This window comes from Streptopelia decaocto, assembly GCF_964273445.1.
Source record: "Streptopelia decaocto genome assembly, chromosome: 6".
In the NCBI taxonomy this organism is placed as follows: Eukaryota; Metazoa; Chordata; class Aves; order Columbiformes; family Columbidae; genus Streptopelia; species Streptopelia decaocto.
The window spans coordinates 41,536,423-41,554,495 of NC_138660.1; the positions used below are offsets into that span (position 1 = coordinate 41,536,423).

The 18,073-nt window shown below is 37.9% G+C and overlaps 1 protein-coding gene across 1 annotated transcript in view; it reads left to right on the top strand.

Moving 5' to 3' along the window:
• COL5A2 (collagen type V alpha 2 chain) overlaps positions 1-18,073 on the top strand; it is a gene marked incomplete at its 5' end in the record, with an annotated part of 53,712 nt that overhangs the window by 26,034 nt on the left and 9,605 nt on the right. Inside the window, 29 exons of the mRNA XM_082055982.1 lie at positions 295-393; positions 863-907; positions 1,013-1,111; positions 1,557-1,610; positions 2,608-2,715; positions 3,220-3,273; positions 3,983-4,081; positions 4,801-4,854; positions 5,241-5,339; positions 5,450-5,503; positions 5,602-5,655; positions 6,139-6,192; positions 6,760-6,813; positions 7,140-7,184; positions 7,647-7,745; positions 8,604-8,711; positions 8,836-8,889; positions 10,660-10,713; positions 10,850-10,903; positions 12,041-12,094; positions 12,914-13,021; positions 13,129-13,182; positions 13,375-13,428; positions 14,521-14,682; positions 14,803-14,910; positions 15,995-16,102; positions 16,255-16,308; positions 16,639-16,746; positions 16,863-16,916. Of these exons, the coding sequence (XP_081912108.1) occupies positions 295-393; positions 863-907; positions 1,013-1,111; positions 1,557-1,610; positions 2,608-2,715; positions 3,220-3,273; positions 3,983-4,081; positions 4,801-4,854; positions 5,241-5,339; positions 5,450-5,503; positions 5,602-5,655; positions 6,139-6,192; positions 6,760-6,813; positions 7,140-7,184; positions 7,647-7,745; positions 8,604-8,711; positions 8,836-8,889; positions 10,660-10,713; positions 10,850-10,903; positions 12,041-12,094; positions 12,914-13,021; positions 13,129-13,182; positions 13,375-13,428; positions 14,521-14,682; positions 14,803-14,910; positions 15,995-16,102; positions 16,255-16,308; positions 16,639-16,746; positions 16,863-16,916 (2,205 nt within the window). The remainder of the gene's footprint in view (positions 1-294; positions 394-862; positions 908-1,012; positions 1,112-1,556; positions 1,611-2,607; positions 2,716-3,219; positions 3,274-3,982; positions 4,082-4,800; positions 4,855-5,240; positions 5,340-5,449; positions 5,504-5,601; positions 5,656-6,138; positions 6,193-6,759; positions 6,814-7,139; positions 7,185-7,646; positions 7,746-8,603; positions 8,712-8,835; positions 8,890-10,659; positions 10,714-10,849; positions 10,904-12,040; positions 12,095-12,913; positions 13,022-13,128; positions 13,183-13,374; positions 13,429-14,520; positions 14,683-14,802; positions 14,911-15,994; positions 16,103-16,254; positions 16,309-16,638; positions 16,747-16,862; positions 16,917-18,073) is intronic.

Below are 18,073 nucleotides of genomic sequence, written 5' to 3' on the forward strand. Positions count from 1 at the left end.
TCTATCTGAAACATTTGATCTGATTTGGGCCACTGGATATACTGCTGCTCCTCTGTAGAAAGTTTCCTTGTATACATTGAGGAAAAATTCTGTTTGTACTTTCAAAGTTTACATTCACACGGAAGTAGTGGAAGCAGAATTAGGTAAGCTAAAATATATTTTAAGAATAATAAACTGTTTCCAAACCTGAATTGTTTTTCTCTTATAAACTCAGTATTCTTTCTTAGTCACTTCAAAGTGCTACTTTTTTAGAGCAAAAATAATCTCCAGTTGTTTCCTCATGTAAAATCTTAGGGTGAAGCTGGCCCAACAGGTCCTCGTGGTCCTGAAGGTCCTCAAGGACAAAGAGGTGAAACAGGTCCCCAGGGCCCAGCTGGATCACAAGGTCTTCCCGTAAGTACATTAAATTGAGTTCCTCAGTGCTCAGCTTGTGCCTGTTGCCTCTTTATAGGGAATTTGCACACTTCACTCCACAGGCACTGAGTTTTGCTCAAATTACCTTTCTTTTTCTGGGAAAAAAAGTATTATTCATTTGTTTTGTGCTTATTTTGTTGAAAATTAATTTTTATTATTTAATTAAAACAACTTGGAAAACTGGAAGTTGCACAGCCTGATGGAGTCTCAGTCCTACAAGTACTTTAAACTTAAGCTTAAGCATAGGCTCTTAAAGATTAAAAGTCACATTTGCACAGATTGTTACTCATATTGGCATTTGCACAAGCAGATCTTGCATTGCTTTGTTTATTTAATAACCTTTATTGTCTTGTCTTGTAAAGTGGAGAAAGTAACTATCATCTTCTGCTTTTGTAATTGATACCCTCCTTATTAAAATTAATTTTAATGATTGGTACATTATTTTTAGGGTGCCGAAGGGACAGATGGTTCCCCAGGTGCTAAGGGCCCAACTGTAAGTGATCATAACACCTGTTAATTGCTTGATTGTGTTTTTTTTTTTTTTTTTTTTTGTCTGTTTGTTTTAAATTACTGTGCTTGCTGTTATTTCTGTTTATAGGGATCTCCAGGCACTGAAGGACCTCTTGGCCTTTCAGGTCCCCCTGGTTCCCCAGGACCACAAGGCAGTACCGGCCCACCTGGTATTCGAGGCCAACCGGTAATGATGTCTCTGTGGGAACTGTAATGTCTTGCGAATATGCCACTCTGTGAATCTAAAATGGTGATTAGCAGTGGGGTTCCTTTAAATAAATTAATAGCATGCTAGTGAGTATGCTGACACTCAGATCTTGGGAATTTTTGTGTATCTAAAATACTGGGTTTGCTTTCGTAAAGGTCTAAGAAAGTAGAGTGTTTATATAAACTTGGACAAACAGTAAGAGTTATCTCCTGAAATTGTCACATTTAAGTTTTGTCTTGATAACATCGTAATAAACAAGCACGCTAAGGGGAAAGACAAACCTTAATTAGTATCCTATTATATTGCTTACAACTAGTTAACTGAAATAGGAAATGATTTTCTCTTTCATAGAATAATACAAAATGGTCAAATGACTTATGCAGAGTTTTATTCTTAGAGGTGTTGGTCATGTGTTTGTTTTCAGGGAGATCCTGGTGTCCCAGGTTTCAAGGGAGAAGCAGGACCCAAAGGTGAACCTGTAAGTCTCCATATGCTTTGTAAGATGCTTGTATGAGTATTTTCAATAGGTTCTTAGAATTTTCAAAATGCTTCCAAAGCTCATGAGCACGAGAGGAATGATTGTGAAGGACAAACCCAGTCAACCTGGCTAGACAGTACTAACAACGAATGGCCAGCAGGTCTTTTGATGTTATAAATCACCTACCCAATATAGGCCTTCCAGGACTCAAGGAGAGGAAAACCAGTTAGTGCATCTCCTGAGGCTCCTGTAGCACACAAAATGTGCATATTCTCATTTCGTTATCTCATATGAAATGGATCCATATGATTCTGGACACTTAAGAGCACACAGGTTTAAAGCCCTTTTTATTTTAAATTTAATACTTTTAATGCTTCATACAGTTATGTATATGCTAATTATATTTTATTTATACATTAAAGTAATATTTGTGCAAGATTTTTTGAGAACATGGCTAATTCCATGATGTAACCATGTGAATTTTGGAAGAAAAGTGATTCTGCAGAGTGGGACTCAGTTTGACTAGTCAAACAATCTTCAGTTTTTCTTTCTCACTCATTAAACGATCATGTTAATAACTGACAAAAATGTACAGATGAAGTAATGGTTTCCTTATCACTGACTGTCTTCTTTGAGAATTTGTACTAGTCTCACTGAATTTTGAATCCTTTGCAGCTTGTCCAGTTGATAATAGTCAATACAAGTTATTGTGGCTGATCAAAGAAGTGGTTATAAGAAGCACTGTACAGCCAAACTGCAGAATTACAGTTCATTCATAGTGTACTTCTTACTGAAATATTACCTTATAAACATGATACAAGAGAAAAGCTGATGCTGAAAAGCTGTGTTTTTAACTGACTCAAAACCTAACTTTTTTTTTTCTCTTTTATTTGGAAAAATGTTCATGATGTTTAGAAGACAGTCAGTTTCAATATACCTGAGAAGTGGTGATTGTAACAATGTGGGTTTTTTTTAAAAAACATTTTACTTTCACTAGGGCCCACAAGGTCCCCAGGGTCCCATTGGCCCTGTAGGTGAAGAAGGGAAGAGAGGTCCTCGAGGTGATCCAGGCTCAGTAGGTCCACCAGGTCCTGTTGGAGAGCGGGTAAGCAATCCAAAGCAATTATAGCTCTTGAGAGATGCACTGCTAAGCTGAAAAACCTCTTGACCTGACCATGAATTTTCTTACAGCTTCATTGTGGGTGCAGTCAATCTTTATTTTCCTAACAGCAGTTAATACTGCACTTTATTTTTTACACTGGATAATTTCATTATTTTCATTTATGGATTCCATGAACAGGATAGTATGGTAGGAGAAATGATGGAGATTACGATGAGCTTAATCTGCAGATTTTTTGCTTAACCCTGTACAAATGCTCATCTTGTTTTCAAGGAGGCTGTTCACATAGAAGGAGCTGTTCAGCATGGATGAATGAAACATTTGAAATTTTTACTGTTCCAAGTGCTAAAAAACACCCAAGTTTAAAGTATTGAAGCAAGAAAGTTGTAAGGAAATAAACTGAACCCCCAGACCGTAAATCTAGTACTTTATTTGCAATAAGTTATGTAAAAATTAAGATAATAATCTTGAGTCTGTGGCTTTTCCTAGGGTGCTCCTGGTAACCGTGGTTTTCCAGGCTCTGATGGCTTGCCTGGACCAAAGGTAAATGAAATTAAAGTGTACATCTTTTACTGGGTCATTTTTAAAATTTTCATATATACAGATATGTAGGTATAAAGTGTTCCATTAAAATCTTCTGCTACTGGGCAAATAGGCAGATCCTCAGAATCACTGGAAGCAGGATCAAAAGGAACTGATAAATGCCAAAATGGGGTCAGAATGACTAAAATTTTTTTGGGGAAAGTCACTTTCCATTCCTGTGATATTCAGCTTTGCTTGCTTGTCCCTGCCTTAATGCTCCCTCATGCTGAAATGTGAATAGACAAGAGATGTTGACTTGTTCTATTCTATTGTTTTATGTATTATATTACTCTACAGTAGGTAATTATTTGAAAAATTGCCTTTTCTTTGTGTGTGGTGTAGTTTTATAGACTTGTCCCTTGAACAGATGGGCTTGTTTTTGGTTTTCCTAACACTTTCAGGGAAGTGACTCACATATGTTTAGAGTTTCTGTAAATTCCTAACTTCTTGGGAAAAATGCAGGCATTCTAGAAATCTCATATAAATTTGCTTTATGGAAGAGTCAACTTTACACAATAATTTGGGAAAAAAGTGGTAATAATAAAAGTATTAATAATTTGGAAGTCTGTTTGCAAAAATAAGTCCTTAATAGAACATGACTGTTTTATTTAACCTTCTGTTACTGCCACTGTTCTCCCTGTTAACTAGTAACCTGTTGGTATCTTTCTAGGGTGCCCAAGGAGAGCGTGGTCCAGCAGGTTCTTCTGGCCCAAAAGGAGGTCAGGGAGATCCTGGGCGTCCTGGTGAACCTGGCCTCCCGGGTGCAAGGGTAAGGAACTAACAGCAGTACACTGTAAGCCATGGCATTTTTCGTTTTTAGAAGGCAACAATGAACTTTGCAGAATTGAGAAGCTCTTACACGAGAATGGACTTATTTCAGTGGTGCTTCTTGAAAGGCAAAGGCCAAAATACCTGGGTTTTTTTTTCCCTGCGGATATGGGGAAGCACAGGTTCCATAAAAAGAAGAAATAATCTTGATTGAGACTGGCTAATGCAACTGTAGGATGTGTGCTTGTAAAGCACATAGTTGCCACAACTAACAAGAATTGAAGGCAAGACCTTCATCAAATTGATGATGGATAACTTACATGGTTGAGTTGTCCATGTCATCTACATGACTTTTTAGGAAAATTTTTGGGGATAATTTGGAATATCACAAAAGGAAAGAAAGGAAGAAGCAAGTATAAGATGTTATATAGATCACTGGGTAATGTTGGCAGAAATAAGGATGAGCCTGTGAGAAGCTCAAGACAGATAAAAGCAACAAAAGCAAGGATAGGAAAAGGGAAGATCAAAGACAGTGGGGGATGATGCTGTGGAGTGAAGATAAGGATGAGGACCTTTGATACAGAGAAGGTTCTTGTGTAAGGAAAATCTTAGTGTTTGTACCATGGTAGTGACTGAGTGTATCTTTTGAATTTATTTACATTTCTCTGTTGCTCTAGCATTATATGCACAACTTCACACCAATGTTATTCCTGCTTTTAGGGTCTGACAGGAAATCCAGGTGTTCAAGGCCCTGAAGGAAAACTTGGCCCCTTGGTAAGCAACACTAAAATTAGTTCTTTCAGTAAGGAAACAGTAATTCAAACGTTAACTTGAATTTTCTTGATTTTTGAAATTTCGTCTTCTAAGTGTTCACTTTAAATTCTCCGCTCCAAAATTAGTGCAGAAAACATTCCTTTAGTTTTGTCTGTGTAGCAGTGTCTGTTGTTTAGCAGCTGCTGCAATATTTTTAAACCATTTTGAACTAAATATCTTTTCTAAATGTCTTTTCAAGGAGACAATAAATTATTTGTACATAATGCCTCAATGATGAAAATGGTGTAATATTTAGTTAAATCCAGCATGGCTATGGCTATGTCTTCTTATTTTTTATATATACAAACATTTTCCAATTTAATGTGGAAAATGCATTTTCTCTGTAGGGTGCTCCTGGAGAAGACGGACGTCCAGGTCCAGCAGGTTCCATAGGAATCAGAGGTCAGCCAGGCAGCATGGGCCTTCCTGGGCCAAAGGGCAGTAGTGTAAGTGTTGCACCTGGTACTCAAGATCTGTTTAACTTCAAACATTTGCATACATTTGTTGTGGATGAAAACAATATCTAAAAATAGTCATTTTATTTTCTCCAAATTAGGGAGATCCTGGAAAACCCGGAGAAGCAGGCAATGCAGGTGTCCCAGGACAGAGAGTGAGTCTGCCTGTTATTTGCAATGATTACAGAAAATTATGCTTTTCTGTTGTGTATGTTCACTATACAAGACTTATTTCTATGTCATTTTAATTTAGGGAGCCCCTGGTAAAGATGGTGAAGTTGGTCCTTCTGGTCCTGTTGGCCCACCAGTAAGTTGACTTTTCCCTCTCTGCCTCCTCCCCATCATTTCATCCATTCATTATTCTTTCTGCTTCTATTTTTTGTCTGTCTTCATGCCAGTTGTTGATTCCAAACAAAAAATCCTAAGAACATTTAAAGCAAAAAAAATTCTTAGAAAAATGGAAGCTTTGTATTGAAAAAACAATAGTCTAATTCCTTTTACTGACCATTACAAGTTGGAGCAAAATTTTCTCATAGTTCATTTTCCTACCTTCCTTCATTTCATTGGAACTGAGTGATTTCCTATCAGCGCAGAATTTTGGGCAGAGGGGTCTTAAAGAAATTACATACATCTTATGACATCTTTTAGATAGGGTATTCCCTGGCCTGGGGTAAGTAAAAATGTATAATAAACAGATATATAATTGAAAATGTATGTATTCAGAGGGAATAAAAATTGTGGAGCCTGCCAATATTCCTCTACTCTATACTTATTATTTTCTTATGTGTAGGGTCTGGCAGGAGAAAGAGGAGAACAAGGCCCTCCAGGTCCTACGGGCTTTCAGGTATGTGCATTCATTTTTTTGTTAAAGAAAATAAATAAACGGCCGTGTCTTTAACAGCTTAAATTGGAGAAATTCAATCGAGTGGTGTTTAACAAAACACAACTTCAGAACTAAGGCGATGATGCTCAGAATAATTAGTGATATTTAGCTTTCACATCTGCTGTGCTCTGAACTGAACTGGCAAAGGCTTATGTGCCAGCTTGTGTCCCTTGGGAAAGCCTTTGCTGGTTTTCAGTTTTAATTTGGAGGTTTTCCAAAGGTGTTCGAAATATGGAGATAAAGAATTGTTTTGATAACGAAGTATTAATTAAATTAAGTCAATCGCTCTTTATGGAAAACTTTAGGGCTGATATACATATGTCCTATAAATGTTAAAGAAGGACTGCCATCTCATTTTGAGGGGGGAAAGCACTTCCGTGAAATATTAATGTAACTATTTTGCTTGGGGATGTCTGAGAGCATACTCTGGTATTGAGTATAATATTACATTTATATTCTTGGTGACTTAATTACATCCGGATGTAAATAACTTTCATTTTAGTGACCATTTTATTTACTTTTTTACAGGGCTTGCCTGGGCCACCAGGTCCTCCAGGTGAGGGAGGAAAGCCAGGTGATCAGGTAATTTCTGTGTAATCTAAAAATAATTCACTTCATGAAGCAGTTTTACCTGTTCTTCTCTTTGTAATTTAGTTTTACACTCTGTTTCAAAATATGTGCTGATGTAGTCTGCAAGCTGTCTGAAAACTGCTTTTGGATAAAATAATTACTGGAATCCAACCGTCTTCTTGGACAGAGTTGGACTATCTTGTAATGGACAGATAATATACAGAATGAGCCATCTACATTCACAGTACTTTGGAAGTGAAAATATTTATCTCTAATTTCCGTAATTATAAGGCTGTGACTAATTCCTTCGTTCTAATGGTGGCTTCTGTTCTGCTTAGGGTGTTCCTGGAGATCCTGGAGCTGTTGGTCCATTGGGCCCCAGGGTAAGTGTTTTTTTTCAGAGTTTAAACATTTATAACAGTTCTCTGAGGTTGAAAGTTGGTACATAAAATGGACTTCAATAGCTAACGTGAATATTTGACTTTTTTACCCATCAATAATATGGCTGTAAACGTGGATACGTTTTAAGATGGTTTCTGCAAAAACTTACCACCTTTAACAGTTTCTTAGCTCATGAAGTGGTACTTGCTTGAGTACTTGAGTACAAGCTGCTAAGTGATTTGGTTTACAGCTGTGTAGTAACAGTTTTTAGTTTGCTGAGAAATGTGCTCTTTCCCCTATCTTCAACAATAAAAGCATAAAGCTGTTTTTTATCTAATCAGTTCTAGAATTTGTTCACAGGCTCTTTGTTCAAATAGCAGTGCTGTGTTTATGGTGGTTGTAGGATTTTGTCTACAAGAACTGTATCCTGATTTCTAAATAACTAATAATTTTCCATTTTGTAGGGAGAACGTGGCAATCCAGGGGAAAGGGGAGAACCAGGTGCGTCAGGACTTCCGGGGGAAAAGGGCATGGCTGGAGGTCATGGTCCTGATGGTCCAAAGGTAAGCTGCATGGCCATTTGTGTAGCTGCAGTGATGGAATACATAATTCTGCTTATCTGCACAAACATAAGAGAGAGCGCTTTGTAGTTATAAAAGGGATATATTTTCATGAAAGGTATCTTGTTTATATAAGGGTTCAAGAAGGACATACAAGTTACTCTGGTCTAACAATATTAATAACTAGCAAGATACTAAAATGCTGAGAAATCACATTTTGTATTAATTTATACAGTTCTGAAGTTTAAAATGATTTTAGTGTTTCACAGTAGAATGGGGCAAAACCATTTCTGAACTGCAGAAAACCCTCTGGCAATGGCTCAGTTTTAAGAATCATGTCAGTTTACACAAAGAGACTTGGCAGGGTTGAGTGTGTAAAAGAAAATACTGAAAACTGCATGCCTTTCTCTCACCTGCAACTGATATAATTGGGCCTAGGAAGGTCACCCCAGGTGGGGAGTGCCTCTGGTAGTGCAGGACTTGTAAATGGACATGTGCTGTGAGAAGTAAAGCATCTCTGCCCCTGGCAACTTCTACCTGTAGCTAGTTTGTGTGATAGACCCATGTGGCATCAAGGTCAAGTTAGAAAGATGCTTGAGCTTCTTTTTTTCGCCTGTTATTCCAAGTATGCACTGAGTAAATAGTAATGTATTTAGAAGGACTATGGTATTACAAGTGGACTTCCTGAGTAACACAATGGGAAAAGAAAAGTATTTGGACATGCATAACATCCAAATTTAAGATAAAATTATTATGTAAAACTGTAGCTCAGAGACTTCAACACAGGCACAGTGTGTTCTGCAGCCTACAGACAAAAGATACTTCTCAGATGGATAGACAACAACTTATTATTTGTTTCAGGGAAGCCCAGGCCCTAGTGGGACACCTGGTGATCCAGGCCCACCGGGTCTTCAGGGTATGCCTGGAGAAAGAGGGATTGCTGGAACGCCTGGCCCCAAGGGCGACAGAGTAAGTCTGGTTACCTTGGTTGTGCTGAGTAGAATCACCTGTCTCTTTATTCTGTACTTGTTCCAAGGTATGAACTGCACAGCATTCAGTGTCATAACTGAGACTTTCTGGGTATTGTCCATAGGGCGGCGTAGGTGAGAAAGGTGCTGAAGGTACAGCTGGTAACGATGGGGCAAGAGTAAGTAAATCTTTCTCTTTCTAGACCCACTCTCCACATACCAGATTGTTTATTGTGCTAGAGATACTCAGCTCATAAAGTTAAATCCTACTCAACTTGGCGATATCGTGGGTTGACAGTCATTCTCATTTCCCCTACCTTCCAAATTTGGTCTTCAAGGTTCTTAAGACAGCTGTACACAATGTTTTGGGATGTCTGTGTTCCAAGCCTTTGTTTTGTGTAATCAATAATGGGAGTTAAGATGTCAGTGGAAAGGATTCCCAAATGTAGCATGTTCATTTGGAATTCAGCTAAGCTGACTATAGTAAAAATATGAAAAAAGGAACAGGCAAAGATCAATAGCCAAACAGCAAACCCACCAGTTCTGATTCTTTGGACTAAGGCAGATGCCTCTTTATTGTTTGGATTGAGTTGCCCCCAGCTGTCCCGAGTTTCACAGGTGAAAATTCCTGTAAATGTACTGAGTTCCACATGGGCAGTAAGTCACTGATGCTTGTGGAAAGCTTTGAACCTCCTATGCATAAATAATGTGGCTGGTCTGCTCACATGAAATAAATCCAATATGTTCGAGACACGTTGCATGTACGCTTCTGCTTAGACCAGCTGTCCATCCCAAATGTACTGGGTTCGCTCTGTATGCACTGACTATATTTTCTTCCTAGTAGCTGTTGGAGTTGTTTTTTACCTCAATTGCATCTATCTGAGATGCTTGGGTTTTACAAGCCAGTTGGAGTACTAACTGCTAAGCATTTGGAAGTCTGAGATAAATAAGAAAGTTGAGGATTCTGACTGGACTAAGTCTCTACTTAAAAAAAAAAAAAGTTTTTTTTGAAGAAACCCTAGCATACAGAAGCACTAATTCACAATTAGCAGCTGTGAACTGCAACCTCTTTGTAATCAGACAGTATCCAAAGATACAGAACAGTTCTTACTCATTGTAAAACAACGTAGCATACAGTAACTAATGAACAGATAAAGTAATGGTGAACTAAACATACATCCCTCTTATAAAGTTAGATATCTGCAGATGTCTCTGCTACCAATCACTAGAGCATTGATGGTGATGCAGTATCCTTTGTTAGCACTGCCTTTTTGAATTGCTCTTCAGTTTGGACTAAGTTATGGTGCAGATTTTGGGGGAATGGGGAATTTTTTTTGAGATAAACTTGGTGCAAGTTTGTGGTACGCTGCTTCTAGTGAAGAAGAGTTGTAGTTGTGATATCTAAATATATAAGAAGGTAGTGTAGATAGTGCTGCAGGATCATTACGTGCAGTTGATGGGTTTGGATGGAGAGACTAGAACCTATTTACCTAACTGCCTTATGAAAAGGAAAAGGACACTTTTGAGGTGTTTTCAAGATACAACTTGACCTTCAAAAGTCATGATGGACACACCAAAATTAATTTAAATGAAATACTAGCATAAAATAAATAGAGAGCTTCTGTACAAGTAGGGGAAAAAAGGACATTATTTCCTTCTGAGAGAGCAAAAATAAAGCCAGGGCCTTACTTTTGTTGGCTTTATTCATAAACACTGCATAAAGTAGAAGTTAGTGAAGAAAGACAGAATGAATGAAAGCAGGGATTTTGGTCACTGGGAGAAAAAATGCAAGTACATTTTAGGTAAAGACCCAACATGATTTCAGAGATAAAGGAGAAGAATTTAAAGGAATGAAAAAGCAAATGGAAATAGTAGCATATAAGAAGTTTCAAACTAACAGTTTTCAAGCATCACTTTTTAACTTCCTTCTATCTTTATTTGTTCAAAAGGGTCTCCCTGGTCCAATAGGCCCAATGGGTCCAGCAGGTCCCACTGGTGAAAAGGTAAACAGATTTTTATGCTGTTCCTTACTGAAGTTTCTTAAAATTGCCATACTTTATTGGCACTTTTGCTACTTGTCTCTAATATTGGGAAATATTGTCTCTAATATTGGGAAATAACCTCTAATTTTATTTTAAGGGTGAACCAGGTCCTCGAGGTCTAGTTGGCCCTCCTGGCTCCCGTGGAAACCCTGTGAGTAAATGCGGTGGTTTGTTTGTTTTGGTGTTTTGTTGGTTGGTGTTTTGGTTTGAGTTTGTTTTTATTCTTTATTTTTGTTGTTGTTTTGTTTTGTGGTGCCTTTTTTTTTCTGTCATAAGTTAACAATACCTAACACTGATCCAAACTCCAGGTTTTGTCTCATTTGCCAATATGTTTTCCACTTCTTCTTCTCTTTTTTCTGTTGTCAAAATCTGTAGTTCTGTCTTGATGCTGTGCACTTGCAAAACTGTTGGTAGGTTTTGTTCCTCTGTCCTGTACTTGTTTTAGGGCAATCTTTACGCAGAGTTACCCTTATTTACTTCACTCCTGAAAGTATGCCACCACTTTTGTTTAAATCCTTTTAAAAGCATTCCTATAGCAGATACTACTGTACACATACAAATATTTACGTGGACAAAGCACAGAAGTATATCTTAGTTTTCATCTAATTATACTAACTCTTGTCATCTTTGGTCTGTTTGTGATTTTAAGGTTTTTAAGGGTTGACTTTGATTAGGGAGTTAGAGGCTCAGCCCTTCTAGATCCTTCATACTTGGAATTGATTATGTCTCTGTCATAAATCAGAGCAGCCTGATTTGCAGTGTAAACTGGAATAGCTTCCAGCCCTCTGGGGAGTGCTGGAGCTTGGCAGCCTTCAGTTCCTTCTTTTCCAAGCAAACATTGTGTGGAAAGCTCAGCTGAAGCAGCTCATGGTCCGTTCTGACCTTGCAGAAGAATACATCTTTGAACTAATACTTTTTTTTTATTCCCAGTCTATCTGATTGGAATGGTGGGTTCCATAAAGTGTGTGCACTTTGACTAATCCTGCTATCACTGGAAGTGGTTGTGAACAGAATTTCTCCTCTTGTGGTTTTAGTTTCCTGCACATGCCATCCATCTCTAAAATCTGAAAATTTACATATATTCTTGAACGCATGGCAGATCTTAACTTCATAGTTAATGTTGTTTATTTTGTTGATTAAAAGATCGTTTGATTCTGACTAATGGAACACAAGAATAATTACACTGATGAGAGTAAATAGTTAGTATCCTTTATTGTATATTTAACTGAAAATTATACTGTATATAGAAATACTTTTATGTTAAATTATTCTATGTTTTTTTGACCAGGGTTCCCGAGGAGAAAATGGCCCAACTGGTGCTGTTGGTTTTGCTGGTCCTCCGGTATGTGTTTTATAACACTAATGAGTTTCCTTTAGTCATGCTTTGACATACTTAATTTCCTTCATTATGACTAATCCTGCGGTTTTCTGTAACGTGAGTCACAGTTTTGTTGCAAAAAGAGCTGTTTCTTTTTCCCATCAGTGTATCAAGTAAAGAAAAAGGTCCAATAAATACCCTAGATACTTGAAAAGTGATTTTGTTGATAAGATTATGTAATTGTTCACCAGATTTCATATTTTCATGAATATGCTGTGTTGCTCCTTTGAGAGTAAAATGAGGCAAGTTATAAAGTGTAATCTACTGATGGTAGCAAAGATTTGCTCTATGAGTAGTGAAGGCTGGAATGAGTGATGGACCAAATGGAAGGTTTGTGAGTTTTCATGTGAATAGCCCCAAAGTTCCCACAGGCTAAATATTGTATTTCAGACCTTTCACAAAGAGTCAGACACCTGCTTCCCTTGGTGGGGGAAAAAAAGTACTGGAAAAAACAATGTTTATTCATTCCCTTTTGCTTTTAGATATGTAATAGCCACTGAGGAAAATAGAAAATCTAAAGGAAAGAAAAATGTGAGTTAGATAAGAAAATATTTTAAATGGAAATTCTGACTTCACAGACTTCAGAAAATGCAATCTAAAGACTGTGCCGTACTGTCACAGTTCTCATGAACTGAACCATTGAGCAAATGCACTGCTTTCTGCGCTGATATGTTCTCCTGTTATTTTTTGCCATCTAGTAATTACCTACAAAATGACTTTGTTAGGCTGGAAGGATTTAGTATTCTCTGACCTGCTGTCTCTTCTAAATATTATTTCTTATAGGGCCCTGATGGTCAGCCAGGTGTGAAAGGTGAACCTGGAGAACCTGGACAGAAAGGAGATGCTGGATCTCCAGGACCACAGGGTCTTGCTGGGTCTCCTGGTCCACCGGTAAGTGTAAATAACATCACCAGAGAATGAGTGGCATAGGCTAATCTTGCTTATTTGAAATATCCTGGGTGTTCACTATCACACCTCTCTTTCTCCTTTCCTCTTAGGGCCCACCAGGTGTTCCTGGTCTAAAAGGTGGTAGAGGAACTCAGGGTCCACCAGTAAGTACATTTTATTTGTTGTGACCTGACTGCCGATAATCTAATACTGAAATTTTATGTAATGTGTATAATTCCTCAGGTTGTTTTTCAGTTTGTGAATATAACATTTGCTCACTAATTCAGCTGAGAATATTTGAAGTAACCAGTGCTCTATTTCTTTCAATAAAGTTGGCATTAAAATGTTTTTTTTAGGGTGCTACTGGATTCCCAGGATCTGCTGGAAGAGTTGGGCCTCCAGGACCTACTGTAAGTCAATTGTCATATTCCTAATAGGTGTGTTTTATAAACTCATCATTGAGAACCTGAGGACTAAATAAAGCAGGAAAGGTGTTTGTGTTTCAAGTTTATTTTAAGTGTTTATGGCCTGGTGCAATAGAACAACTTGTCAGCACTGACTTCTGTGACTGCATGATTACATCTGACTTCATTAAATAAAACTCGTTAGTCTTGGGCTTGATCCAGTGCTGGTGTGTGCAGATTAGTGCAAGACTTTTCACTGAGTTAAGTGAGCTTTGAGCTGTTCAAGCTGCCCTAATGACTTAATTGCTTACAGGAACAAAACAGCAACCTGTATCTTCCTGTACTTTTACAATTTTTTGTCTCTTCAGTGGGAATTGAAGTTAAGAGACTTTTTGGAAAAGTCCTCTGCCAGGTTATCTCATAAGATCCATTACAATAAACTGGGAAATAAAAACAACAGAACAGTCCCACAAAATCTCTCATATCTAAACGTTTTCTGAAACACTAAAAAAATAATTGCTGTGGATCAATAAGTGAGGATTCAAGTCTACACAGAGAACTGTGTAGAACTCTTCATATGCCTTTTAATGTTTTGATCAGAAAAATAACTTGCAGTCATTGTGAGTTTATCAAAAGGTGAAGTTTATGAAAAACATAATATAAATGTGAAGTCTTAAAAGTAGTTGACAAATGAACGAAGGTCCATTAGAACACGAATTTGTAACACGTGAATGAAAAGCTTAACTATGAACTTTAGCCTGATGATATTGGAAATAATGGGCAAAAGTAAGTTTTCTAGCAGTAGTTGTACACCTGAGGTAAAAATAAATAAATAAATAAGATAAAAAAGAGTGTCATTTAAAGGGGAGGGAATTTGAAATTGCAGATGGGGGGTGGAGCTTGGATATATTTTGATGAGATGTATTTTTCATCGTATTTATTTGATCATAAATGAGATTATAATAGCTCTCTGCTCATTCACAGTTTGAGCCTTCCTTAGAGTATGCATTTTTATAGTTAATCAAAACACAGTCCTTAGAATTGCGTTGTCCCATTCTGAAAAGGGTCCAATGTAATGAAGTGTTCTAATCTCCATAGGGAGCTCCAGGGCCTGCTGGGCCTATTGGTGAGCCAGGAAAAGAAGGTCCCCCAGGTCTTCGAGGTGATCCTGGTGCTCATGGCCGTGTGGGAGATCGAGGGCCAGCTGGTCCCCCTGGTGGTCCTGGAGACAAGGGTGACCCAGGGGAAGACGGGCAGCCGGTATGTCCTGCTTGATGTTACTAATTCTCCCTAGACCAGCCCTAGGCTTGGTCTCATTGTTATTTATACTTATTGCTACTGAAATGATAGTAATGTTGTTCTATCCTCTGTGGATTGCAGGGCCCAGATGGCCCCCCTGGTCCAGCAGGAACTACTGGTCAAAGAGGTATTGTTGGAATGCCCGGCCAGCGAGGGGAGCGAGGCATGCCGGGCCTGCCGGGTCCTGCAGTAAGTTACAGCCAAGTCAATGCGCTACCAGCTTGGGCATTCTCATTGGCATTGTGGGATTGAGAGTATAGTGCCCCATAGCATGAGGAAAACATTGGAAAACTCCAATTGCAGGAGTGAATATAGAGAGAATAGTAAATAACTAAATCCCATACAAATGTGTGAGGTGGGAGGTATTGTTTCTGCCATAATGGAAGATCTGAAGCTGAATTAAGAGTAAGTGGGTAATGGCATTAAGACTTCTGGCTAAAATGTTCCTATTTGACTTAAAACTAGATCCTTGAAAAAAACAACCCCAGACTCTCCATTTAGGTGCCCAAAGGTCACTTGAATGTGAGTAAATACTCTGTAACTGCTATTTCATCAACTGTGATCTACAGTCTTCAAAATTGCCATTTGTGCTCTTTTTACTTTCATGTAGGATTTATAAATATTTATTGGAAAGCCTAATGATCCAGGAGACCAAGTAATTAAATAGAGTATTAGTAAAATGGATGGTATGGAGGATTTACCATTACCACTGGATCCATAAAGTCAACATAGAGTTGAAGTTGGCCAGAAATTATTCCAGGCTAACAAGATTTGTTGGTATTGAGACAGACAAAATTTTCAAACTGTATTACATTTTTCTAGAGTCAAAATACCTTATCTGGACAATGCCCTAAGACACATGGTGTGAACTGTGGAGCTGTCATATGCAGGGTCAGGAGTTGGACTTGATGATCCTTGTGGGTCCCTTCCAACTCAAGACATTCTATGATTCTTTGATTACCTATTGCAGATAATGCCATCAAAACATATTGATATATCAAGGGAGTGTGTGCTTAGAGAATTGCTACTAGATAGACTAACTTCAAGTGCAGTTTCTAGTCAATAAAAGCCTGTTCAAAAGCAACTCACACACACTGCTTAAGAGTACGGAGTATATTAAATATATATTCAAAATCTATCAGAACACTTATCAGTTTTTGGAAGTTACAAACATTGATGATAATTCAGACTGGATTAATGAGTAGTGTTTTGCAAGCAGTAGTTTTCTTTGTACTGTGATTAAAATTTTGATATATTTCTCTTTTTTTTTTAGGGTACTCCAGGAAAACAAGGTCCCACGGGGCCACCTGGTGATAAAGGTCCCCCAGGACCTATTGGCCAGTCAGGTGCCACTGGACCTGTAGGTGAAGCTGGTCCAGAAGTAAGTATTAGAGCCTTGTAACATGCAAAAAAAAAGACGGTCTAGTGGTTATTCTCCTTGACCTGAAGTTTAGAGGTGGAGAATGACTTTCTAGTTCTTCTTGCAAGATAACAGAGCTGATCAATAGCCCTGTTTTTATTCCATAACTCTAGGGACCTGCTGGCAATGATGGTACTCCTGGACGAGATGGAGCTGTTGGAGAACGTGTAAGAAGATATTGTTTTCTTAAGTCACTTCTAGAAATCTCCATTTTGTTATTGACTTATTGTAGATTTTCTCTTCATTTAGTTAACTTGAACGGAGAACTTGTTCTGAAAGTGCATCACAGCTTTGAATAAGTAGTACCTCTCAAAGTGGAGGAAGCCTGGCTAAAAGCTAAGACCACCTGCCTCCACAAACTCAGACTTGAGTTCTTACAGAAGGAATATATTTGTAGATTTCAATAACTAGAAAATAGATTAGCAATGCTAGAGTCCTTTTGCTTTGGTGTAGTCCAGTTCTCTTTAGATAAATAATGTTGAAATTATATTTTGCAGGGTGATCGTGGTGAACCTGGTCCTGCAGGCTTACCAGGTTCCCCAGGGGGTCCAGGAACTCCAGGTCCTGTTGGCCCTCCAGGAGATGCTGGTCAAAGAGGTGAAACTGTAAGTGAGACAGACCTTTTTTTTTTTTTTTTTTTTTTTTTAAATACTTTGTTAACAGGCTATCATATGTGCTTTTGTGTATTGCTTCACATATCTTCTGTATGTAATCCTTGTAGGGTTCCCGAGGTCCGATGGGTCCCCCTGGTCGTGCGGGAAAGAGAGGTTTGCCTGTAAGTCCTTCGTGGTCACTGTGTGTTTTTCTGACATACTTTGTACAGCAAAGTATATGAGAAACTGAGCCCAAATTAGAATGCTGAATGTTCAACCTTTAGTGTTCTGACTGCAAGTGGATGCAGGTAGTCTTCTGAGCTGCAAAGCTGGACACATCTGTTTGAATACACTATTATTCCTACGCTTTGCAGAGAAATAACAAATGCTTTGGAAGCCTCTTTATTGGGAGTGTATTGCTGCCCAGATGATGGTAGGACCTAAGTTAGCAAATGGCTGAAGTGTATGTTTGACAATTCAAATAAGAGATAAAGAAATGTATGCTGAAGTAAAAGACAGATTTTTAGATAAAAATGGCAAAAATATAGCAAAATCACCTGTTTCCATGAAACTGCCTTAATTCAGCTCATGAGATTCTGACTTCAGTCCAAATGGGAAAACAAACAAAACATATCTTTTTGTGTTACATAAGTCTTTTATAATCCAAACTTGGAACAAAAAATTAATTGCAAACTTGGGAAATTCAGAAGAATGTTGTCCTGTCCCTAAGCAGATGTCATATGAGAAACAGGAAAAGTATATTGAGTAGTTAGGGCTAATGAGGCCATTGATAAACTATTTGGAATCTAGCACTGAGAAATTTAGCATACAGTTTGGGCTGAGAAATATGGAATTGAAAGCAGAAGCCATTTTTTTCCAATGATTCTTGAATTAGTATGAAAAGTTTGAAATTATCAAAAATACCAAGAATGAAATTGTGAGGGCAATAGAAGCGAGCTATTTGTACTGGGGAGCCTGAATGTCATTGTCTGTAGCTGGGGAATGTAACTTCAGTTGTACTTTAATAAAAGTGGAGGCGAAAGGAGCTGTGAGAAGTAAAGATGCAATACAAAGAATTTCATACTGAAAATACATTTTGTCATTATGAGGCTGTGAGAGATCCACAATATTTCAATCTTATTTCCAAAAATTGTTTGCCATATCCAGTAAGGCAAAAAATTTCTCAATCTTAAAAATTTTGTAATGTAAATTATTTAGTGTCGTTATTACAGGGGGTTTTTTGACTGTATTCTGAAGATAAATAGGCTAAGTTTATCACAACTATAATTAAACACAACACAATTTGCTGTAATTATGTACTTATTCTTCAGTAAAAAAA